The sequence below is a fragment of the Bombina bombina genome, chromosome 1 (assembly GCF_027579735.1).
Source record: "Bombina bombina isolate aBomBom1 chromosome 1, aBomBom1.pri, whole genome shotgun sequence".
NCBI classification, from domain to species: Eukaryota; Metazoa; Chordata; class Amphibia; order Anura; family Bombinatoridae; genus Bombina; species Bombina bombina.
Window position 1 is genome coordinate 1,184,551,978 of NC_069499.1, and position 27,100 is coordinate 1,184,579,077.

At 39.5% G+C, this 27,100-nt stretch overlaps 1 protein-coding gene across 1 annotated transcript in view; it reads left to right on the plus strand.

Moving 5' to 3' along the window:
• The window catches only part of PLCD3 (phospholipase C delta 3), a 319,734-nt gene that overhangs the window by 25,726 nt on the left and 266,908 nt on the right, over positions 1 to 27,100 (plus strand). The window contains exon 2 of the mRNA XM_053699833.1: positions 20,889 to 21,047. Coding sequence (XP_053555808.1) covers positions 20,889 to 21,047 — 159 coding nt within the window. The remainder of the gene's footprint in view (positions 1 to 20,888; positions 21,048 to 27,100) is intronic.

The window sequence follows — 27,100 nt, forward strand, 5'->3', positions numbered from 1 at the left end:
ATTAGAAAAAAGATACAATTTTAAACTAATTACACCTACTCTAAGCCCCCTAATAAAATAACAAAGACCCCCAAAATAAAAAAATGCTCTACCCTATTCTAAATTACAAAAGTTCAAAGCTCTTTTACCTTACCAGCCCTTAAAAGGGCCCTTTGCGGGGCATGCCCCAAAAAATTCAGCTCTTTTGCCTGTAAAAAAAAACATACAATACCCCCCCCAACATTACAACCCACCACCCACATACCCCTAATCTAACCCAAACCCCCCTTAAATAAACCTAACATTAAGCCCCTGAAGATCTTCCTACCTTGTCTTCACCATGCCAGGTTCACCGATCGGTCCAGAGTCTTGATCCAAGCCCAAGCGGGGGGCTGAAGAGTGACGTCCATCCTCGGGCTGAAGTCTGGATTCAAGCGGCGGCTGAAGAAATCCATCATCAGGCTGAAGTCGGAAGTCCATCATCGGGATGAAGTCTTCTATCAAGCCGCATCTTCAATCTTCTTTCTTCTGGAGCGGAGCCATCTTCTTTCCAACCGACGCGGATCCAACCTCTTCAACCGACGCCTACTCGCCGAATGAAGGTTCCTTTAAGGGACGTCATCCAAGATGGCGTCCCTCGAATTCCGATTGGCTGATAGGATTCTATTAGCCAATCGGAATTAAAGGGACAGTCTACTCAAAACTAAACTTTCATGATTCAGATAGGGCATGCAATTTTAAACAACTTTCCAATTTACTTTTATCATCAAATTTGCTTTGTTCCCTTGGTGGTATTTTTGAAAAGTTAAACCTAGCTAGTCTCAAACTGATTTCTAAACAGTTGAAAACCGCCTCCTAGCTCAGAGCATTTTGAAAGTTTTTCACAGTTAGACTGTGCTAGTTCACATGTGTCATATAGATAACATTGTGCTCACTCCCGTGAAGTTATTTGGGAGTCTTCACTGATTGACTACACTGCATGTCTGTCAAAGGCACTTAGATAAGGAGGCTGTCTGCAAAGGCTTAGATACAAGGTAATCACAGAGGTAAAAAGTATATTAATATAACTGTGTTGGTTATGAAAAAACGGGGAATGGGTAATAAAAGAATTATCTATCTTTTCAAATAAGAACAATTTTGGTGTAGACTGTCCCTTTAAGGTAGGAAAATTCTGATTGGCTGATGGAATCAGCCAATCAGAATCAAGTTCAATCCGATTGGCTGATCCGATCAGCCAATCAGATTGAGCTCGCATTCTATTGGCTGTTCCGATCAGCCAATAGAATGCAAGCTCAATCTGATTGGCTGATCGGATCAGCCAATCGGATTGAACTTGATTCTGATTGGCTGATTCCATCAGCCAATCAGAATTTTCCTACCTTAATTCCGATTGGCTGATAGAATCCTATCAGCCAATCGGAATTCGAGGGACGCCATCTTGGATGACGTCCCTTAAAGGAACCTTCATTCGGCAAGTAGGCGTCGGTTGAAGAGGTTGAATCCGCGTTGGTTGGAAAGAAGATGGTTCCGCTCCAGAAGAAAGAAGATTGAAGATGCGGCTTGATAGAAGACTTCATCCCGATGATGGACTTCCGACTTCAGCCTGATGATGGATTTCTTCAGCCCAAACTTGGATCCAGACTTCAGCCCGAGGATGGACGTCACTCTTCAGCCCCCCCGCTTGGGCTTGGATCAAGACTCTGGACCGATCGGTGAACCTGGCATGGTGAAGACAAGGTAGGAAGATCTTCAGGGGCTTAGTGTTAGGTTTATTTAAGGGGGGTTTGGGTTAGATTAGGGGTATGTGGGTGGTGGGTTGTAATGTTGGGGGGGGTATTGTATGTTTTTTTTTACAGGCAAAAGAGCTGAATTTTTTGGGGCATGCCCCGCAAAGGGCCCTTTTAAGGGCTGGTAAGGTAAAAGAGCTTTGAACTTTTGTAATTTAGAATAGGGTAGGGCATTTTTTTTATTTTGGGGGTCTTTGTTATTTTATTAGGGGGCTTAGAGTAGGTGTAATTAGTTTAAAATTGTATCTTTTTTCTAATGTTTGTAAATATTTTTTTATTTTTTGTAACTTAGTTCTTTTTTATTTTTTGTACTTTAGTTAGTTTATTTAATTGTATTTATTTGTAGGAATTGTATTTAATTTATTTATTGATAGTGTAGTGTTAGGTTTAATTGTAGATAATTGTAGGTATTTTATTTAATTAATTTATTGATAGTGTAGTGTTAGGTTTAATTGTAACTTAGGTTAGGATTTATTTTGCAGGTAATTTTGTTATTATTTTAACTAGGTAACTATTAAATAGTTATTAACTATTTAATAGCTATTGTACCTGGTTAAAATAATTACAAAGTTGCCTGTAAAATAAATATTAATCCTAAAATAGCTACAATGTAATTATAATTTATATTGTAGCTATTATTAGGGTTTATTTTACAGGTAAATATTTAGCTTTAAATAGGAATAATTTATTTAGTAAGAGTTAATTTATTTCGTTAGAATAAAATTATATTTAATTTAGGGGGGGTGTTAGGGTTAGGGTTAGAATTAGCTTTAGGGGTTAAAAAATTTATTAGAGTAGCAGTGAGCTCCGATCGGCAGATTAGGGGTTAATACTTGAAGTTAGGTGTCGGCAATGTTAGGGAGGGCAGATTAGGGGTTAATACTATTTCTTATAGGGTTATTGAGGCGGGAGTGAGGCGGATTAGGGGTTAATACATTTATTATAGTAGCGCTCAGGTCCGGTCGGCAGATTAGGGGTTAATAAGTGTAGTTAGGTGGAGGCGACGTTGGGGGCGGAAGATTAGGGGTTAATAAATATAATATAGGGGTCGGCGGTGTTAGGGGCAGCAGATTAGGGGTACATAGGGATAATGTAAGTAGCGGCAGTTTACGGAGCGGCAGATTAGGGGTTAAAAAAAATATGCAGGTGTCAGCGATAGCGGGGGCGGCAGAATAGGGGTTAATAAGTGTAAGGTTAGGGGTGTTTAGACTCGGGGTACATGTTAGGGTGTTAGGTGCAGACGTAGGAAGTGTTTCCCCATAGGAAACAATGGGGCTGCGTTAGGAGCTGAACGCAGCTTTTTTGCAGGTGTTAGGTTTTTTTTCAGCTCAAACAGCACCATTGTTTCCTATGGGGGAATCGTGCACGAGCACGTTTTTGAGGCTGGCCGCGTCCATAAGCACCGCTGGTATCTAGAGTTGCAGTGACGTTAAATTATGCTCTACGCTCCCTTTTTGGAGCCTAACGCACTGAAAACCCTGCCATTCTGTGAACTCTAAATACCAGCGGTATTTAAAAGGTGCGGCCAGAAAAAAGCACGCGTAGCTAACGCACCCCCTTGGCCGCAAAACTCTAAATCTGGGCGACGGTCTGCGGACATGACCTCTATGTCGAGGTTCTTGTCCCTGCCTTTTCAAGGAAAGATTCTGTTAAGTCCAGGATTGGATTTGATCATATCCACGGTTATTGGAGGCAAGGGAGCTTTCCTACCGAAGGATAAGAAGGCTAAGCTAAAATGATCTACTTTTCACCCCCTTTCATGCTGACAAGGCCCAGTGCCAGCAGCCCACCGCGAAAGTGGACCAGTCCAAGGGATCTTGGAAACCAGCTAATTCTTGGAACAAATCTAAGCACAACAAGAAGGCTGCCGAGACAAAATCAGCATTAAGGGGCGGCCCCGACCGGTCTCCAGACCAAGTAGGGTTCAGATTATCTATTTTCTCAGAAGCCTGGTTGCAGGACGTTCAGGATCCTTGGGTTCTGGACATTGTCGCCTAGGGTTACAGGATAGGGTTCAGATCCCATCCGCTCAGGGGCAGATTCCTCCTATCAAACCTCTCTTTGAGACCAGAAAAGAGAGAAGCCTGTCTAGAATGTATGAGAGATCTCTCCTCTCTAGGTGTTATCGTACCAGTACCCCTAGCAGAAAGGGGTCTAGGGTACTATTCAAATCTTCTTGTGCTTCCAAAGAAGGAGGGCACGTTCCGCCCGATTCTGGACCTAAAGTGTTTTAACAAGTTTCTGAGTGTTCTATTGTTCAAAATGGAAATCGATCAGATCTATTCGGCCCCTAGTTCAAGAGTGACAGTTCATGACAACTATAGACTTGAAGGACACTTACCTTCATGTGCCAATCCACAGGGACCACTTCAAGTTCCTGAGATTTCCGTTTCTGGACAAACACTTCCAGTTTGTGGCCCTTCCCTTTGGTCTGGCGATGGCCGCGAGAGTCTTCATGAAGGTTCTGGGGGCACTACTTGCGGTGGCCAGAGCCAGAGGCATTGCTGTAGCACCCTATCTGGACGAAATCCTAGTCCAGGCGCTGTTGCTCAGTCTAGCAGAGTATCATTTGAGGGCTCTTCTTCTTTTACTCCAATCTCACGGTTGGAAAATCAACTCAGGAAAGAGTTTCCTGATTCCCAGCAACAGGGTGGAGTTCCTGGGCACAATAATAGACTATATTGTCCTGGGAGGAGTGTCTCCTTCTGATAAATATTCTGGAACTCCGAGCAATCTACAATGCTGTGGAGGCATGTCCTCTTCTGGGGCCGTTCAGCTTCCAGACCGACAACATTACCTTGGTGGCTTACATCAACCATCAGGGGGGTACGAGGAGCTCCCAAGCTATGAGGGAGGTGTCTCGGATCTTGGAGTGGGTGGAGTCCCACAACTGCTCGATCTCAGTGATTCACATTCCAGCTGTGGACAACTGGGAAGCAGACTTTCTCAGCAGACAATCCTTCCATCCGGGGGAATGGTCCCTTCCCCCGAAATGTTTGCGGAGATTTGTCTCAGGTGAGGAATGCCGGAGATAGGTCTCATGGCGTCCAGACTCAATTGCAAGCTACCCCGATATGGGTCGAGGTCCAGGGATCCCCAGGCAGAGCTAATAGATGCCTTAGCCGTGTCTTGGGGATTCAGCCTAGCTTACATTTTTCCACCGTTACCGCTTCTACCTTGTGTTGTGGCACGAATCAAACAGGAGCGGGCTTCAGCCATTCTGATTGCTCAGTCGTGGGTGTGGAGGATATAGTTTGCGGTTCTGGTGGGGATGTCATCCTCTCCGCCATGGACGTTACCCTGTCGCAGGGATCTGCTGGAACAGGGCCCCTTTCAACATCAAAATCTCGATTCTCTGAGGCTGACTGCGTGGAGATTGAATGCCTAGTCTTGGCCAAGAGAGGCTTTTTGGAAAGTGTGATTGATACTCTAATTCAGGCAAGGAAGGCAGTCACTCGTTGCATCTACCATAAGGTGTGGAGGACTTACTTGTCCTGGTGTTAGAAGCATGGATATCCTTGGCATAAGATGAAGGTATCCTGGATTCTGTCCTTTTCTTTTGGTTTGGAGAAGGGTCTTGCCGCTAGTTCCTTAAAGGGATAGATTTCGGCATTGTTAGACTTGTTGCACAGGAGACTCGCTGAGCTCCCTGACATCCAATTCTTTGTTCAGGCCCTGTCTAGAATCAGGCCTGTCTTTAGACAGTCTGCTCCCCGTTGGAGCTTAAACTTGGTCCTTAATGTTTTGCAGTGGGTTCTGTTTGAGCCTATGCATTCCATTAAGATTCTGTCCTGGAAGGTTCTCTTCCTGTTGGTCATTGCATTGGCACGCAGAGTATCTGAATTCTATCAGCCAATCGGAATTCAAGGGACGCCATCTTGGATGACGTCATTTAAAGGAACCATCATTCATCTTTAGAGGTCGGAAGAAGAAAATGCTCCGCGCCGGATGTCTTGAAGATGGACCCGCTCTGCGCTGGATGGATGAAGATAGAAGATGCCGTCTGGATGAAGACTTCTGCCCGTCTGGAGGACCACTTCGGTCGGCTTGGATGAAGACTTCTCCCGGCTTCGTTGAGGATGGATGTCGGCTCTTCAAAACTGTAAGTGGATCTTCAGGGGTTAGTGTTAGGTTTTTTAAAGGGTTTATTGGGTGAGTTTTAGTTTTAGATTAGGCTTTGGGCAATTGAAAAAGAGCTAAATGCCCTTTTAAGGGCAATGCCCATCCAAATGTCCTTTTCAGGGCAATGGGGAGCTTAGGTTATTTTAGTTAGGTTTTTATTTGGGGGGTTTGGTTGTGTGGGTGGTGGGTTTTACTGTTAGGGGGGTGTTTGTATTTTTTTTTTTTTACAGGTAAAAGAGCTGATTTCTTTGGGACAATGCCCCGCAAAAGGACCTATTGGTATTTTATTGTAGGCTAGGGTTTTTTTTATTTTGGGGTGGCTTTTTTATTTTCATAGGGCTATTAGATTAGGTGTAATTAGTTTAAATATTTGATCATTTCTTTTTTTATTTTGTGTAATTTAGTGGGTTTTTTTTTTGTAATTTAGGTAATTGTATTTAATTTATGTAATTGATTTAATTGTAGTGTAAGGTTAGGTGTTAGTGTAAGACAGGTTAGGTTTTATTTTACAGGTACATTTTTATTTATTTTAGCTAGGTAGTTAGTAAATAGTTAATAACTATTTAGTAACTATTCTACCTAGTTAAAATAAATACAAACTTAGCTGTAAAATAAAAATAAAACCTAAGCTAGATACAATTGTAGCTAGCTTAGGGTTTATTTTATAGGTAAGTATTTAGTTTTAAATAGGAATTATTTAGTTATTAATAGTAGGTTTTATTTAGATTTATTTTAATTATATTTAAGTTAGGGGGTGTTTGGGTTAGGGTTAAACTTAGGTTTAGGGGTTAATAAATTTATGTTTATTGTAGTGGTGGCGATGTCCGGAGTGGCAGATTAGGGGTTAATAATTTTATTTTAGTGTTTGTGATGCGGGAGGGCCTCGGTTTAGGGGTTAATAGGTAGTTTATGGGTGTTAGTGTACTTTGTAACTCTTTAGTTACAAGTTTTATGCTACAGCTTTGTAACATAAAACTCATAACTACTGACTTTAGAATGCGTTACGAATCTTGTGGGTTAGGCTGTACCGCTCACTTTTTGGCCTCCCAGAAAAAGCTTGTAATATCGGCGCTATGGAAGTCCCATTGAAAAAGGACTTTACGCAAATTGTGTAAGTTAATTTGCGTTAAGGCCAAAAAAATTTGTGGTACAGCTGTACCTACTAGACTCGTAATAGCAGCGATAGGGAAAAAGCAGCGTTTTAACCCATAAAGCTGTTTTTTTACTCATAACGCAAAACTCGTAATCTAGCCGTTAGTTTTTTTATTTTTAAAGTAATGTTAGGTTTTAGTATTTTAATAGTTAGGAACTTTAGTATTTTTTAATTTAGGTTAATTTAGGGGGTGTTAGGTTTGGGGGTGTTATGTTAGGGGGTGTTAGGTTAGGGGGCTTGGTAATTTAATTATTTATTTGCGTTGTGAGGGATGGCGGTTTAGGGGTTAATAGTTTTAATAGGAACTTTGTGATGTGGGTTAATGGCGGATTAGGGGTTAATACATTAGGTAGTTTGCGATTTTGGGGTTGGTGCATATAGGGGTTAATAATTTAGTTATTACTTGCGATGTGGGTTTGATGGCGGATATAGGGATTAATAATTTAGTTATTACTTGCGATGTGTGTTTGATGGCGGATATAGGGGTTAATAATTTAATTAGGCATATTGCATTGTGGGGGGGTTGTCGGTTTTGGGGTTAATACTTTTATTAGTTCCGATGTGGTTTTGATGGGGTATATAGGGGTTTTACATGCCAGGTTTATTTTCGGGAGGCGGGTTAAACGTTTACGGGAGATTTTATATTTTTTTTATTCTTCTTAGGCGCCGGCAGTTTCTAAAGTGCTGTAAGTCACTAGCGGCTCCAGAAATTTGTATTTACGCTCATTTCTGGACATTGCTAGTTTATTCTACTTACGCCACTTTATGAACCACCGGAACCCTATATGTAATACCCCAATGTGCAAGGTGAAATTACGGGCGGCGCGGGTTGCAGCGCTTGCGCTGAAGCCTGCACCGTATATGTAATCTCGACCCAAATTGTTAATTAACGGATGCACTTCCTTATTTTTATCATTTATATGGCACTTGTCAAAAATATTTATGCTCTACCATTTATTCAAGCTGGGACGACACCCAACTTGAATCAAATTGTCATTTGTGATATGTCATTGCCCTGCAGATCATATACTGTTGTTTATGCTGTTAATACTGTCTGTCACTAGCTGCTCTATAAATACTTACAACTGCAATACCCTCGGGGGGAGAAACGGTTTGCAATACATATTTCAGTTAGTAATGTCATTGGCAAATTCATTCATTTTAGAAACGTGAGGATAAATCTGTATTTCTCTGTAATCAGTTCATGCATCTGCAAGCATGCCTTTAACAAAAGATATACCAGGAGTACTAAGCAAAATTGACAATAGAAGTAAATTGCTCTAGACGTATGTTTTTCATTTTGCAGTATTTTTATCTGTGGCATCATTAGATACACAAATTATTAAACAGTACATAATAGTTTTCAATGGTAGCAGGTCTGTTTTTGACACAAAAAAACTAAACAAACATCCTTTTGGGAAATACCTTTAATGACTAACTAATAAGAAAGACAATTGCAAACCATCATGTAATTGAGTTCCTGTAGTTAGAAAATGTATTCTTAGTAGGAATGGACATAAGACTCCAGGGGCGCGATCCGATATACGGCACAGGTTTCGGCACAAGTGTGGGAACCTGCGCCGCACATAATTTCACCTCGCACATCGGGGTATTACATATACCCCGCCGGCAGTTCTTAAAGTGCCGTAAGTCTGATAAACTAGCAATGTCCAGAAATGAGCGTAACTACAAATTTCTGGAGTCGCTAGTGACTTACGGCACTTTAGAAACTGCCGGCGTCTAAGAAAAGTAAAGATAGTTTTAAATCTCCCATAAAAGTCTAACATGCCTCCCAAAAATAGACCGACACGTAAAACCCCTATATCCGGAATCCCCCCTCTCACTACTAATAATAAATGTATTAATCCCTAGACCGACAACCCAACAATAAGTCACCCAGCCAGGCAGAAGTCTTCATCCGATCCGGGCACAAGTGGATTGAGCTTGCATTCTATTGGCTGATTGGAACAGCCAATAGAATGCGAGGTCAATCCGATTGGCTGATTGCATCAGCCAATAGGATTTTTCCTACCTTAATTCCGATTGGCTGATAGAATCCTATCAGCCAATCGGAATTCAAGGGACACCATCTTGGATGACGTCATTTAAAGTAACCTCATTCGTCGTTAGTCCATCGGCCAGGAAGGATGCTCCGCGTCAGATGTCTTCAAGATGGAGCCGCTCCTCGTCGGATGGAAGAAGATAGAAGATGCCGCTCGGATGAAGACTTCTACCCGGATGGAGGACCTCTTCTGCCCGGATCGGATGAAGACTTCTGCCCGGCTGGAGGACCTCTTGTGCCCGGATTGGATGAAGACTTCTGCCCGGCTGGGTGAAGACGTCTCAAGGTAGGGTGATCTTCAATGGGGTAGTGTTAGGTTTTTTTAAGGGGGGATTGGGTGGATTTTAGAGTAAGGTTGGGTGTGGGTGGTGGGTTTTAATGTTGTGGGGGGGTTGTATTTCTTTTTTTACAGGTAAAAGAGCTGATTACTTTGGGGCAATGCCCTGCAAAAAGCTCTTTTAAGGGATATTTGTAATTTAGTATAGGGTAGGGAATTTTTATTATTTTGGGGGCTTTTTTATTTTATTAGGGGGCTTAGATTATGTGTAATTAGTTTAAACGTCTTGTAATTTTTTTATTTTCTGTAATTTATTGTTTGTTTTTGTACTATAGTTTATTTTATTTAATTGTATTTCATTTTAGCTAATTGTAGTTAATTAATTTAATTAATTTAATGATAGTGTAGTGTTAGGTATAATTGTAACTTAGGTTAGGTTTTATTTTACAGGTAAATTTGTAATTATTTTAACTAGGTAGCTATTAAATAGTTATTAACTATTTAATAACTATTGTACCTAGTTAAAATAAATACAAAGTTGCCTGTAAAATAAAAATAAATCCTAAAATAGCTACAATGTAATTATTAATTATATTGTAGCTATCTTAGGGTTTATTTTATAGGTAAGTATTTAGTTTTAAGTAGGAATTATTTAGTTATTAATAGTAATATTATTTAGATTTAGTTAAATAATATTTAAGTTAGGGGGGTTAGGGTTAGGGTTAGACTTAGGTTTAGGGGTTAATAACTTTATTATAGTGGCGGCGACGTTGGCGGCGACAGATTAGGGGTTAATACATTTAATAGCCTATGTGTGATATGGCGGTTTAGGGGTTAATAATTAGGCTTATTGCGTTGTGGGGGTTTGTCGGTCTAGGGGTTAATACATTTAATATGCTATGTGGGCTGTGGCGGTTTAGGGGTTAATAATTAGGCTTATTGCGTTGTGGGCTATGGCGGTTTAGGGGTTAATAGAGTTTATTAGTTATTGCGGTGGAAGATTGCGGTTGACAGGTAGATAGACATTGCGCATGCGTTAGGTGTTAGTTTATTTTTGCAGGCATTTTCGGGAGTTACGGTGCTCCCATACTCAGCGCAAGGCCTGCCACGGCTGCCTTTTATGGCGAGGTGAAAATGGAGTAAGATTTCTCCATTTTCGCCACGTAAGACCTTGCGCTGGATATTGGATACCAATTTACGACGAGGTCCCATGTTAGCCTATGGGAGTAAAAATTGCGAGCAACGGGTGAAATATATGGGCGTAACTTGTATGCTACGCCGTATATGTAATACCAAAATTGCGCAAAATCTGGCGTCACCGGCTTTTGCGGGCAACGCTCTATATGTAATGGAGGCCCAGGTATTGTGTCATACTATAACATAAAGTGACTAGTCAGCTCAGCACCACAGTTAACAACCAACAGTATATTTTTCCTTCCAGTGCTGATTCTTTTGCTCACTTGTTTACCTATCTGTTGTTACTGATCCATATTTTTTTTAATTTATTTTGTATGCAAATTTAAAATGGAAGGTAAAAATGTGGGGCAATGTGTCACTCATTTGCATATCCTATTCCTTACCCAGATTCCTCTGTCCCAGTAGAGCAAACTAGTAGGTTTTCTGTTGATAGGTGTACACATGGGCTATACATCATACTTCCCAGCTCTCCTCCCACATCCTGGAAATTATCTGGCAGATGTTGGGAGGCATCTATATAATGATCTATTGAGTGTCACTTATACTAATGTATTTCATTGTATTGTGAAAAATTCACTTTTTTGCATAGATAATTGAAAGTTTGGTATTTTATAGGTTGATGTAATCTAGCAGCATTTTTTTGCACTTAGGCAGTTATCAGCTTTGTTTTTCTTCAGCGCTTGTGACATTATCAATGTTATTCAAAATCAAGCACATTGTCAAATCGTAAGCTGCCTAAAATATATGCAACTACTGTTTAAAATCATGTGAAGCTTCAAAAATAACAGGCTTTTGTCTGTCATGCCACTCATTACCCGGCATGTATATACTGTAGTTACAGGATCTGATTGCCTGGCATATATATAGTTGTAGGATCTTATTGCCTGACATGTATATAGTTGCAGGAACTCATTGCCTGACATATATATAGTTGCAGGAACTTATTGCCTGACTTGTATACAGTTGCAGGAACTCATTGCCTGACATGTATACAGTTGCAGGAACTCATTGCCTGACATATATATAGTTGCAGGAACTTATTGCCTGACTTGTATACAGTTGCAGGAACTCATTGCCGCCTGACATGCATGGACATGTATATAGTTGCAGGAGCTCATTGCCTGACATGTATATAGTTGCAAGAACTCATTGCCAGACATGTATATAGTTGCAGGAATTCATTGCCTGGCATTTATATTGTTGCAGGAATTCATTGCATTGCATGTATATAGTTGCAGAAACTCTTTGCCTGACATGTATATAGTTGTAGTGACTCATTGCCTGGCATATATATAGTTGCAGGAATTCATTGCCTGGCATATATATAGTTGCAGGAATTCATTGCCTGGCATTTATATTGTTGCAGGAATTCATTGCATTGCATGTATATAGTTGCAGAAACTCTTTGCCTGACATGTATATAGTTGTAGTGACTCATTGCCTGGCATATATATAGTTGCAGGAATTCATTGCCTGGCATGTATATAGTTGCAGGAATTATTTGCTTGGCATGTATATAGTTTCAGGAACGCATTGCCTGACATGTATTTTGTTGTAGCGACTCATTGCCTGGCATGTATATAGTTTCAGGAAGTCATTGCCTGACATGTCTATTGTTGCAGGAACTCATTGCCTGAAATGTATATAGTTGCAGGAAGTCATTGCCTGAAATGTGTACAGTTGCAGGAACTCATTGTCTGACATATATATAGTTGCAGGAACTCATTGCCTGACATATATATAGTTGCAGGAACTCATTGCCTGACATGTCTATAGTTGCAGGAACTCATTGCTTGATGTGTGTATAGTTGCAGGAACTCATTGCCTGACATGTATATAGTTGTAGAAATTAATTGCCTGGCATGTATAAAGTTGCAGAAACTCATTGCCTGACATGTATATAGTTGTAGAAATTAATTGCCTGGCATGTATAAAGTTGCAGGAAATCCTTGCCTGACATGTATATAGTTGTAGCGACTTATTGCCTGACATGTATATAGTTGTAGAAATTAATTGCCTGGCATGTATAAAGTTGCAGGAAATAATTGCCTGGCATGTATATAGTTGTAGCGACTTATTGCCTGACATGTATATAGTTGTAGAAATTAATTGCCTGGCATGTATAAAGTTGCAGGAAATCCTTGCCTGACATGTATATAGTTGTAGCGACTTATTGCCTGACATGTATATAGTTGTAGAAATTAATTGCCTGGCATGTATAAAGTTGCAGGAAATAATTGCCTGGCATGTATATAGTTGTAGCGACTTATTGCCTGACATGTATATAGTTGTTTAATGTTATTGCCTGATCTATATATAGTTGCAGGAACAACTTAGATTCCTTTTGCCTTCACCAGGTGAATTCTAAACGTTTTGTGGGAAATTGCTATTCAAAAGACAGGCAGATTTGTGACACTGGAGCTAATTCACACTAAAACACACCACAACAAATCCCCATCTGTTTTCATTGTAAGCACTGGGCCAATAAAAACAAACAAAAAGAAACCAGGGCAGATGCACACATGGAAAAAGAAATATCTACATATGTGTTATGGCACTCATTTTGGGAAGCCTATAGGTATTTGCATGGTGTTAAATAAAAGTTTTTAGTTGATTTTCTTGTGTAGAGCTAAGGTTCCTATCAGAGTGCAACATGCCTCCATTCACATGAATTATGTGACGGTATTCTTTTACATTTCTTTTTTAATATGACTTAAAATGAACAGAAGGCTTGAATCATATGGAAGTAGGGTTGCCACCCAGCCGGTATTTTACCGACACGGCCGGTATTTTTCAGGTTCATGTCAATGTAGAAAATAAAGAATAAATATTGAAAGAAAGCCCCTTCTGAGTGTGATACATACTAGTTATAAACAAATAAGCATTTAAAATCAGCTTTAGTTTTTGAGTTATGCTGTTTAATTATTGATTCAAATTTATGTTAATGAGCATGGTCGGTATTTTCTTCCAAGAAAGGTAGCAACCCTATATGGAAGTGAAATATTAAAGGGACACTGAACCCAAATTTTTTTCATTCGTGATTCAGATAGAACATGCAATTTTAAGCAACTTTCTAATTTACTCCTATAATCAAATTTTCTTCATTCTCTTGGTATCTTTATTTGAAATGCAAGAATGCAAGTTTAGATGCCGACCCATTTTTGGTGAACAACCTGGGTTGTTCTTGCTGATTGGTGGATAAATTCATCTACCAATAAAAAAGTGCTGTCCACAGTACTGAACCAAAAAAAAGCTTAAATTCCTTCTTTTTCAAATAAAGATAGCAAGAGAATGAAGAAAAATTGATAATAGGAGTAAAGTAGAAAGTTGCTTAAAATTGCTGCTCTGTCTGAATCACAAAAGAAAAAATTTGGGTTTAGTGTCCCTTTAAGCAAATATACTTGGAAATATTTTGCATATTTGTTTCAGTCTAGGTCATATCTAAGCCCATTAAGCTCTGCTACATCTTCCGACCTAAGTAAGTTGCTGGAAGTTCACAGGACATCACATCCACTGTCATGTGACTTTGAATCCAGAAAAGGTATATTTCATTAAAGGGACACTGAACCCAAATTTTTTTCTTTTGTGATTCAGATAGAGCATGCAATTTTAAGCAACTTTCTAATTTACTCCTATTATCAAATTTTCTGCATTCTCTTTTTATTCTATCTTTATTTTAAAAGCAAGAATGTAAGATTAGATACCGGCCCATTTTTGATGAACAACCTGGGTTGTTCTTGCTGATTGGTGAATAAATTCACCCACCAATAAACAAGTGCTGTCCAGGGCCTGAACCAAAAATGTGCTGGCTGCTTAGCTTAGATGCCTTCTTTTTCAAATAAAGATAGGAAGAGAACGAATAAAAATTGATAATAGGAGTAAATGAGAAAGTTGCTTAAAATCGCATGCTCTATCTGAATCCCGAAAGAAAAAAAAATGTGGGTTCAGTGTCTCTTTAATCATGCTTTAATTGGATATGGTATTACAGGTATCACTTAAGGGACAGTTTACTGTAAAATTGGTTTCCCAATGACTTATTATACAGCTGCAGAGCATACAATCTATGAGAAATTGCTCCTTTTGAAAATGTAATTTGCTCTTTGAAATCACAACCCGTCAACATAGGCTAAGCTTGCAGGGAAATTAGATATTCTTATCTTATCACTCAAATGCGTCCCTATCTTAACCCTGTCTCTATACAATACATAGAAAGAACATAAAAAAATAACATTTTAGAACTTTATCTTTCCCGCTGTGAGTGTAAGTTCTTCTGCTGGGTGTGTTTACATAACTTATCAATAGCCTATACCTAGGAATATACATTTTCAATATATGTAGGGATACCACAGGCAAAATCAGCTATTTCAAATGCCGATATAAAGCCATAGGAGCTATTTGTTAACAATTTAATACACTTCAGCGGGTAAAATGGATCATTGGGAACAAATTAAAAGGGGGAAAATTTTGGGCTAAACTGTCCCTTTTTAAATTAATTGTGGAGTGGTTTTTTGTACAGAAAGAATAGAAGAATGCATAAACTGTAAACAAAAACAAAACCCTTGAGAATGTTTAATTGAGCAAGATCTTACCTCATGTTGCTTTTTTAGCTAGTTACTGTTTAATGATAAACTTTACAAACCACAGAGGTTGCTGCTGCCTTGTAAATTCCTTCCAGTAATTGGTGCAAATAACACAAGCCATATCTTAAATTAAACATACAGGAGACGCCTTTAACCCACTGTGTGGCTGAGCACTTTGATTAGCTGGTGCAGATAGGGTTAACTAGCAGAGAGGATGATAAAGATTAAACCAGATTAGCGAGGAGGTGGCTGGCATTAGTTTTGTTAGGACAGAGATTACTTGTTTCTATGGCAGGCAGAGGCTGGCAGTTAGTGGACTGGGTACAGCTAGGAATGTATTATAAAGGGTTTCAGAGACTGGCACCTCTGTTCTGTGTAAGGTTACCATCAGGGCATGGGCAAATGAAACTAAACCACATATGGCTGGAGAGGTGCAATGGTTAGAACCATAGAGGCTGAATCTGCAGGGGTAAAATTCTAGCAATACAATTTGGAGGTAAAGCACAATTGCAGCAAATAGCTTTTATATTTTTACTTTTTCTTGTCTCTCATTTTTTTTTTTGACAAATTGTACATTTTTTTACAAAATGAATAATAATAATATATACGTATATATATATATATATATATATATATATATATATATATATATATATATATATATATATATATATAATTATTTTGTTTAACTGTTCATTGAACTAAAAAAAAAACAATCCAGGATCAGGCATACAACTATCCAATAAACTACATTCATATAAATGTGTTAATAGCATACAAGTTGTTGTTTTTATACCAAAAGGGAAGGTTACAGACAGCACAAGAGGGTTATATAAAGGTCATATACCCAAAACAAGGTAATAAGAGACATTGTGAGGATCTGTAAGAAAGACTGTATCTGGCAATCAAACCAACTGTATAAAGCTACAGTATGTATGGGATTTGGAACCTGTACTTCTAACCACAAAACGGCTCCACAACTCTTGGAATGCAAAATATGGGCGCGATCAAATATACGGCGCAGGTTTCGGTGCAACCGTGGAAACCGGCACCGCCCGTAATTTCACCTTGCACATCGGGGTATTACATATATGGCGCCGGCATTTCCTAAGTGGCGTAAGTCGGATAAACTAGCGATGTCCAGAAATAAGCGTAAATACAAATTTCTGGAGTCGCTAGTGACTTACGGCACTTTAGAAACTGCCGGCGCCTAAGAAAAGTAAAGAAAATAACAAATCTCCCGTAAAAGTCTAACACGCCTCCCAAAAATAAGCCCGACACATAAAACCCCTATATCCGCAATCCCCCCTCTCATTACTAATATTAAATGTATTAACCCCTATACCGACAACCCCCCACAACGCAATATGCCTATTTAAACTATTAGCCCCTATATCCGCCATCAAACCCACACCGCAAGTAATAACTAAATTATTAACCCCTAAACCGCCATACCCCACAATGCAATTAACATATTCAAGTATTAACCCCTAAACCTAAGTCTAACCCTAACCCTAACACCCCCCTAACTTAAATATTATTTAAATAAATCTAAATAATATTACTATTATTAACTAAATTATTCCTATTTAAAACTAAATACTTACCTATAAAATAAACCCTAAGATAGCTACAATATAATTAATAATTACATTGTAGCTATTTTAGGGTTTATTTTTATTTTACAGGCAAGTTTGTATTTATTTTAACTAGGTACAATAGCTATTAAATAGTTACTAACTATTTAATAGCTACCTAGTTAAAATAAATACACATTTACCTGTAAAATAAATCCTAACCTAAGTTACAATTACACTTAACACTACACTATCATTAAATAAATTAAATTAATTAACTACAATTACCTAAAATTAAATACAATTAAATAAAATAAACTATAGTACAAAAAAACACACTAAATTACAGAAAATAATAAAATAATTACAAGAATTTTAAACTAATTACACCTAATCTAAACCCCCTAATAAAATAAAAAAGCCCCCCAAAATAATAAAATTCCCTACCCTACACTAAATTACAAATAGCCCTTAAAAGGGCTTTTTGCGGGGCATTGCCCCAAAGTAATCAGCTCTTTTACCTGTAAAAAAAGAAATACAACCCCCCCAACATTAAAACCCACCACCCACACACCCAACCTTACTCTAAAACCCACCCAATCCCCCCTTAAAAAAAGTAACACTAACCCCTTGAAGATCACCCTACTTTGAGCTTTCTTCACCCAGCCGGGCAAAAGTCTTCATCCGATCCGGGCAGAAGAGATCCTCCAGCCGGGCAGAAGTCTTCATCCAAGCGGCATCTTCTATCTTCTTCCATCCGACGAGGAGCGGCTCCATCTTGAAGACATCCGACGTGGAGCATCCTTCCTGGCCGACGACTACCCGACGAATGAAGGTTCCTTTAAATGACGTCATCCAAGTGGGTGTCCCTTCAATTCCGATTGGCTGATAGAATTCTATCAGCCAATCAGAATTAAGGTATGAAAAATCCTCTTGGCTGATGCAATCAGCCAATCAGATTGAAGTTCAATCCGATTGGCTGATCCAATCAGCCAATAGGATTGACCTCGCATTCTATTGGCTGTTGCAATCAGCCAATAGAATGCAAGCTCAATCCTAGTGGCGGCGACGTTGGCGGCGGCAGATTAGGGGTTAATAAATTTATTAGGCTATGAGGGCTATGGCGGTTTAGGGGTTAATACACTTTATTAGTTATTGCGGTGGGGGATTGCGGTTGACAGGTAGATAGACATTGCGCGTGCGTTAGGTGTTAGTTTATTTTTTCAGGCATTTTCGGGAGTTATGGTGCTCTCATACTCAGTGCAAGGCCTGCTACGGCTGCCTTTTATGGCGAGGTAAAAATGGAGTAAGATTTCTCCATTTTCGCCATGTAAGGCCTTGCGCTGGATATTGGATACTAATTTACGACGCGGTCCCATGTTAGCCTATGGGAGTAAAAATTGCGATCGACAGGTGAAATATGCGGGCGTAACTTGTATGCTACGCCGTATATGTGATACCAAAACAGCGCAAAAACCGGCGTCGCCGGCTTTTGCGGGTGACGCTGCATATGTAATGGAGGCCTATATGTAGGGTTGCCACCTCAGCCATGTTTTCCTGGACACGTATGAGTTACACATGCTGCAGGGTGTGCAGGGAGGAAAATGTATTGTGTTTCTGGACAGTACTATTCATATTCCTCCCTGCACACCCTGCAGCATGTGTAACTTATAAGTGTTCTGTATTTTAAGGGACGGGTGGCAACCCTACCTATATGGGATCAATATAAGACTATGCAGTATAGTGTCTTTAGGGTATATATTTACCCCTTGCCATTCCTACAATAACAGTGTAAGTGTGAAGCTGGGATAAATTTGGGATTAGCTGAAGTGCCTTTTATACTGAAAACAGTGGGGGCCTTACAATATTAGCAAGACTGAGAAGACATAAGCTGTCTACTCACAGGTATTTGCTTACACTGTTGTGTTCCATATCATGTCCAGTTTTTCATTACTTACTTAATTAATAATTCATAGGTCACTTTACCAGATTTACCCCCCCCCCCTCCAAGCCTACACTTTCCAAACTCCTAACTTGCTTTCCTTGCCAATCTGAGGTTTTTGCCAGGTGTGCAACAGTTTGTGTCTCTATATAAACAGTTTGTGAGGAAAGGGGAAGTGCTGTGGTCAGTTTAGAGACTGGACACTCCACCACTGAGTCATCCTAATACACAGAGCTGGGTTATTTTTCCTGTAGAAACTTGGCTCTACCTTTCTAAACGCTACAAGGGTTATCCAAGCAAAATACATTGGGATACCTAAACACAGATGTCATCTGAAACAAGACTCTATCTAAATAAAAGTTACAGGGATTTAATTAACATACTTTTGGTTGTAATTACAACATGTTTACTGCCCTTCAAATGTGTTCAAGTATTGATAGCCGCAAATGAGTGTATCCACTAATCTAAGCAATCACTCTGGAGTGTGTAGCTGGTTTAAAAAGGGACAGTAAACACCTTGAGATTTGTATATAAAATTAGTATTTATGCGTAATTAAACAACTTTGCAATATAATGTAATTTTTTATTTTGCTCCCCTTTCATGGGATTTAGCTCTGATCATTGAGCAATGTCTTATTTTCAAGGGTAACCCTCAAACATATCTGTACCTAATTGGCTTTATCAGATAACAACTTCAAAATAATGCACTCTAAAATTTTAGCCTAGCATAATTAAAGGGATATGAAAACCAAAATATTTCTTTCATGTTTCAGATAGAGAATACAATTTTAAACAACTTTCCAATTTACTTCTATTATTTAATTGAATTAATTCTTCAGATATCCTTTGTTGAATAAATAGCAATGCACATAGTTGAGCCAATCACACCAGGCATCTACATGCAGCCACCAATCAGCAGCTACTGAGCCTTTTTAGGAATGATTTTCAACAAAAGATATCAAGAGAATGGGAAAGTTGTTTAACATTACATCCTTTTTTTAAATAATGGGGGGGGGGGAAATAAATTGAGTTTCATATCCCTTTAATAGCAGTAAAAGGATCTTAATTTGTTTTAAAAACATTAAGATTTGGCTGATGTGTTATTTTATAGCAGCACAACAGAAATATCTTGTAATTACAAGATGTTTACTGTCCCTTTAAAGGGACAGTCAACACCAGAATTGTTGCTGTTTAAAAAGATAGATAATCCCTTTATTACCCATTCCCCAGTTTTGCAAAACCAACACTGTTATATTAATATACTTTTTACTTCTGTGACTAACTTGTATCTAAGCATCTTCTGACCGCCCCTAATCACATGACTTTTAGTTATTATCTATTGACTTGCATTTTAGCCAATTAGTGCAGTGTCTGCCACTAGCCACAAGCGTGATTACAATGCTATCTATATGGCTTACATGAGCTTGCTCTCCCCTGCTGTGAAAAGTAAATAAAATAGAGGCGGCCTTCAAGGGCTTAGAAATTATCATATGTGCTTTCCTAGGTTTGCTTTCAACTAGAATACCAAGAGAACACAGCAAAATTGTTGATAAAAGTAAATTGGAAAGTTGTTTAAAATGACATGCCCTATTTAAAAAAATGAAAGTTTTTTTTGGACTTGACTGTCCCTTTAAGTAATTTGCAGCATTTTGAAGGAAACCTTCTAGGTTATGGAATTTACTTTTTTGGCCTCTCTAAGAAGCATGGGACAACCACAATTTTTACACAAAAGTATGGTAAAAAAAAAAAAGCATACACAAAACAAAGAAATAATAGCTTAAAGTTTTGTTTTCTATGCATAATTAAATATTTTATATGACAAGCTCATATTATTTCATGTGCCTTTACAATATTCAGTATATTTATTATTTTATTGGTTGTAGAAGGTGAGTGACCCTAGATGAACTCCTCCTGCTATATATTTTTATCTCAGATTCACCGAGTCATTCATCATAAGGTTACAGGGTTATTGCTCTCTAGGATACAGACCTGTATGTCCTTATGTTGTATGCCATAGGCGCAATATGCAATCACCATACAAATTAGGTGGTATCTATCATACCAATACCAGGCCAATCATTGCAAGAATGTGGGGTATCTGTCCCAGGGATACAGGGCTTTCTATTCCAACTACAGAAGCTATCTTTTATTAGGGTATAGTGCTATCTGTTTTAGGAATAATAAAATGAACCCATGCCCACTCTCTCCCCAGCCCTTTCGGATGATGATGATGTGAACACCTTGCTTCGTGGCTCCATGTTATGGAAGATTAAGCATGGATGGCGCCAGCAGAGATTATACCGTCTGGAGTCTGATGGCATGACTATCTGGTACCAAAGCCGATCAAAACGGGCCCGCTCCAAACAGATCAGTGAGTACTCGCGTATGTACATAGTTGTGCAAGCACATTTCTGTCAAGCTCGCTAACACTCCTGTAGGTGGGGTTATGTCACTCACATACTAATGACCATGGGGCCTATCTATCAAGCTCTGTATGGAGCTTGAGGGCCTGTGTTTCTGGCGAGCCTCTAGGCTCGCCAGAAACAGCAATTATGGAGACCGCTGCTCCATAACCCTGTCCGCCTGCTCTGATGAGGCGGACAGGAATGGCCGCAATTCAACCCAATCGAGTACGATCGGGTTTATTGACACCTCCCTGCTGGCGGCTGATTGTCTGCGAGTCTGCAGGGGGCAGTGTTGCTCCAGCAGCTCTTGTGAGCTGCTGGTGCAATGCTGAATACGGAGAGGGTATTGATCTCCGCATTCAGCGATGTCTGTCGGACCTGATCCACACTGTCAGATCAGGTTCGACAGACATTTGTTAAATAGGCCTCCATGTGTAGGCAAGTTTTTGTCACAACGGATGTGTTACACACTAACTCTTTTCTCACCCAAAATATAATCTACCTCATAGAGGTAAATATCAGTCCCAAAAACTGCTGCAAGGATTGTTCCAGTATCCTAATTGGTCTGACTAGGATAATGTCTTAAAGGGATGTTAAACCATATCTCCCAACATTTTAGCATTCAAAAGAGGGACAGCCTCCCCGCGGCAAAAATTTGAAATGTTGTGGGCAGGGGCAGGGCTTAAAAAAAATCATAAGACCAAAGTAATATAAATAAAATTCTAAATAAAGTCATATATTTGAATACTCTTAGGCAGCAAGTCAAACACAAGCTCAAACCACTGGTATGGCTATGTGAGCTCTGTATTTAATTAGCCTTTGCAGAGACAGTGCTAAATATTTTTATCTTAATTGGACATTTAATAATAGATTCTTTAAAACTGCTCTCTGCATTCCCCATTAATATTCGAGATTCTGGCCTTTAAAGTTAGCAAAAATGCACAGTAGCACACTACATAGCATACACTTACACATGCAAATACACACACACACTACATAGCATACACTTATACATGCAGATACACACACACTACATAGCATACACTTATACATGCAGATACACACACACTACATAGCATACACTTATACATGCAGATACACACACACTACATAGCATACACTTATACAGGCAGATACACACACACTACATAGCATACACTTACACATGCAGCATACACACACACTACATAGCATACACTTACACATGCAGATACACACACACTACATAGCATACACTTATACAGGCAGATACACACACACTACATAGCATACACTTATACATACAGATACACACCCACACTACATAACATACACTTACACATGCAGATACACACACACACACACTAAATAACATACACTTATACATGCAGATACACACACACACACACTACATAGCTTATACTTATACATGCAGATACACACACACTACATAGCTTACACTGCATGCTAGTATTATCACCAGGGGTTAGACATCATCACTACCAGGGGTTAGAGGTCACCATTACCTGAGGTCACAGGGTATAAAGCCTTCTTACTCCTGCTTAACCCACACACCATTCCTTTTCCATAGGGAATCTAACAGTTATATAACCCTGGGAGAGAAAAGCCAGCTTTTGGCTAGTATGGGCCCAATATAATTAAAAAAAAAAAAAATTAATGCATGGGGCAATGCGGGACAGATGGCTAACAACCCGGGACAGTGGGACAGACCCCTAAAGTCAGGACTGTCCCGCGAAAATCTGGACAGTTGGGGGGTATGGTTAAACAGTAAACACAATCTACACCCCTGCTTCATAACTTGATAGCTTGACAAATAGACCCCATAGTGTGTCTCACTTCCTCTTTTATCAAGACTTTAGAGGGACATTATACACTAGATTTTTCTTTGTTTTGTAGATGATCCATTTATATAGCCCATCTGGGTGTGTTTTTGTAAAAATGTATAGTTTTGCATATTTTTAAATAACATTGTGCTGATTTTCAGACTCCTAACCAAGTCCTAAAGTTTTAGATTATACTGATGTATACAGACATCAGACTGCTTCTGTTTGTTTAATGGGTCTCTTCATATGCAGGGGAGGGGGGGAGGGTTCTGCTATCAGCCCCTTTCAGTGGGTGTACCATGTTTATCTTATTAACAGTGTTAAATTGGGAGCTTCTAAGTAACAGCTAGATTACAAGTTTGTGCGTTCGTCTTTTAACGCTGAAAATATGGTATTTTCAGAGTTAAAACAGCATGCATCCATTACGAGTCTTGTCAGTATAGGTATAACCACAAGGAAGTTTGCAGCACCTGTGAGCGTGTTATTGTTGTTGCTTGCTTATGTATGAATACACCCCATTGTATATGACACCTGCTCCAAATCACAATGACCCCCAAAAGTTCTGTGTACATATATGTGACCTGCAAACAATGTGCTGATGTAGCGCTGATTCTGGGGACCCACCTTGAACCTTCTTAGCTCCAGATCCCCTTTCTCCGAATTCTGTGCATCCACAGTAGCCTGGAGGTCGAGCAGCGGCGTGAGTCCCTACAGCGTCTCAGCGTGTGCACGGTCAATCCGGGACTGTGTGACGTCACAACAGGGGGCGGAAGGATCAGCAGGTGAGGAAAGTCCACGGCCAAAGGGGACCGTTGTTCCAGCGTAGTACTAAATCTTACAGGGGTGATGCACTGCTGCTCAAAAAATGTGAGTACCCGTGCCTTGAGACATATCCAGTCGGCAGCAATAACAAAAAACGAGTAGAGGCACCGGGTAGTTTCACAAACAAAAACGTCCTTTATTAAGGTGATAAAAGACAACAGGAGACACTTCGGAAAAAGCTTTAAACCTCTGGGGCAAAGGTGGAGTGGCGGTACCCCACGTACCCTGATGCTGACATGTTTCGGCAAATGCCGTAATCGTAGCTAAAGGGTGTACGCTTAATTACTTATTTAAAGACACAGATCACCTGTGATAGGTTAAAAACTAATATGCTACGTGGGTGACACCCACCTCCACCTATACGTTATACACCTGCCCTAATTTAGGATGTAAAACCATACTATCCACTTTATGCAAATCTTTTTATAACATATATACAAACCAAATTAAATGTGATATTAATAATGTCATTCACAAAACATTCCTTGTCATATATATGTAAATGGAACGGTAAAGAATAAGAAAAAGAGAAATAAATAATAATAAAAGATAAGAAATATATACATTACTGGAGACACCAGAGAATTATTAACATCAGCTTGTACATTTTTGCATTTTTGCATGTATCCATATTTCTCTGATATCTATACACTAGGATACATTGGATGAAATTTGCTGTCATCCAGGACTGCATATGCTAACCATGTGCTGAGAAAACGGGACAAGGGTGGATTATATATCTATATAGTATTCCTATGTTTATTTACTTACTTGCCCACGTATTCAGTTACTTAGGGGGAAGGAGAAATTTATCTACAGATATGCATATAAATATGTATCAGCGTATAGTGTTTTTTGACACGAATACACAGGTTAACACCAGAAGTTAATCAAGTCATATTCAGAATTGAGCCCATTGGGCACCCTGGTGTGCAACCTGTGTATCCAAAACACCTCCCTTTTGAGGAGCAAATTCTCCCTATCACCTCCCCTATTGTGTGTATTTACCACTTCAATAATCGTCCATGACAATGTCCCTGGATCTTTGTTATGTTTTATCTTGAAGTGGTTCACTAGGGGGGTAGTTAGTTTGCCTTGCTTGATATCATTTATATGTTCCCTTATCCTGGTTCTGACTTGTCGAGACGTTTGACCAGTATATTGAATGTCACATGTGTCACAACTGAGGAGATAAACTGCATATGTGGACCTACAATTGAAGAGCGCCCTGTGTGCAAACGTCTCTCCCGAGTATGCACTCCTAAATATATTGCCCAATATTACATGTCCACATGCTATGCAGCTACTAAAACTACACTTGTAAACCCCTTTATACCTTAACCAAGAGGATGTATTGGTTTCATCCTGTTTCAATTGTGTGGGGGCTACATAATTGCCTATGGTTTTGCCTCTTCTGAAGGCAAACCTCACCTTTTGTGTGGCAATATGTGCAAGTTCATCATCAGCCTTAAGCATTGTCATATGTTTACGTATAATATTACACACCTGGTAATATTGCCTACTGAACTGAGTAACAAACGTTAACTGTTCAGACTTAGTATCACATACAGATTGTTTCTCACTGAGTAGGGTGGCCCTTTCTATGGCCCTTACTTCCTCCCGGGCCCTATATATATCCTGTCTGGGGTACCCTCTCTCTTGAAACTTAGTAACGAGTTCAGTTTCGTGCTTGAAGTGTTCACTATCCCGGGTACAGTTCCTCTTAACCCTGGTGAACTGGCCCTTCAAGACTGACTTAAATACCTGTTTTGGGTGGCTGCTGTGAGCATGTAAGAGAGTATTTCTAGTTATAGGTTTTCTATACAGCTCAACTTTTACATGTTCTGATTTCACACCATGAAGGGTGACATCCAAAAAATTAATGCTAGTAGATCCAAAATCATGGGTGAACTGTAAACCAGCATTGTTAATATTCAAATACTCTACTTCAAATTTCTCTGCTTCCTCCACACTCCCATCCCAAATAAAGAGCAGATCGTCTATATATCGACGATAATAGACAATTTTGCCCCTTTGTCTGTTTTTATCCCCATAGATGTGGCACAGCTCCCACCAACCCATATACAGGTTGGCGTAAGAGGGAGCAAATTTTGCTCCCATGGCTGTGCCACACCTCTGGAGATAAAAAACACGTTCAAACACAAAAAAGTTGTGTGTAAGGAGGAATTCGGTGACCCTGACAACAAATCTAATGAAATCATCACTGTATTCAGTAGATCTCCTTAGGAAGAAGGCTATGGCTTCCAAACCTAATCTATGTGGAATTGATGAATATAGTGACTTAACATCCACTGATAGCCAGCCATAGCCCTCTTTCCAAGATATCATTTCTATCTCTGTAAGGAGTTGTTTAGTATCCCTCAGGTGACTAAGAAGTTCCCCCACTAGGGGTTGTAGAAGGGAATCTAACCATCTGGATAATGGTTCCAACATTGAGCCTATCCCACTGATGATGGGCCTGCCTTCAACATTCTCCAAGGTCTTGTGTACCTTAGGGAGAAGGTTGAAGGTAGGAATTTTGGGGTTACTGGTATATAGGAAATCACAAGTGCCATCATCAAAAAATCCCCCTTCCATCCCATCATCGATTAGGTGTGAGAGTTCCTTTAAGAACCTAGATGTGGGATCAAAATCTAATATGATATATTGTTTGGGATCATTTAGTTGCCGGAGGGCTTCTTTAATGAAAAACTCCCTATCCATTAGAACAACAGATCCTCCCTTATCCGCTGCCCTCACCACCAGATTTTTATTTCCACTTAAATCCTTAAGCGCTTTTCTTTCTTTGGTGCTAAGGTTACCTTTCGTTCCAAATCCAGAGGTGTATGCCAATTTATTTAAGTCATCCTCCACCTTCCGCTGGAATTTTTCCAGGATGGGTCCCCTCGACTGAATGGGGTAAAATTTGGATACACCTCTGAATCTGGGACCAATGGTATTGGTGTGGGCAAGATTTGTGTCACCACAATAGTTCTCCCTCTGTAGTGACTCCAAGTCCACCACATCACAACATTCTTCAAAAGTTAAATTTACTCTTGATTCCTTAGCTGGATCACCTATATAGATATCTTCAACCAGGTCATTTCTCCAACATAGGTGTGTCCGGTCCACGGCGTCATCCTTACTTGTGGGATATTCTCTTCCCCAACAGGAAATGGCAAAGAGTCCCAGCAAAGCTGGTCACATGATCCCTCCTAGGCTCCGCCCACCCCAGTCATTCTCTTTGCCGTTGCACAGGCAACATCTCCACGGAGATGGTTAAGAGTTTTTTGGTGTTTAAATGTAGTTTTTATTCTTCAATCAAGTGTTTGTTATTTTAAAATAGTGCTGGTATGTACTATTTACTCTGAAAC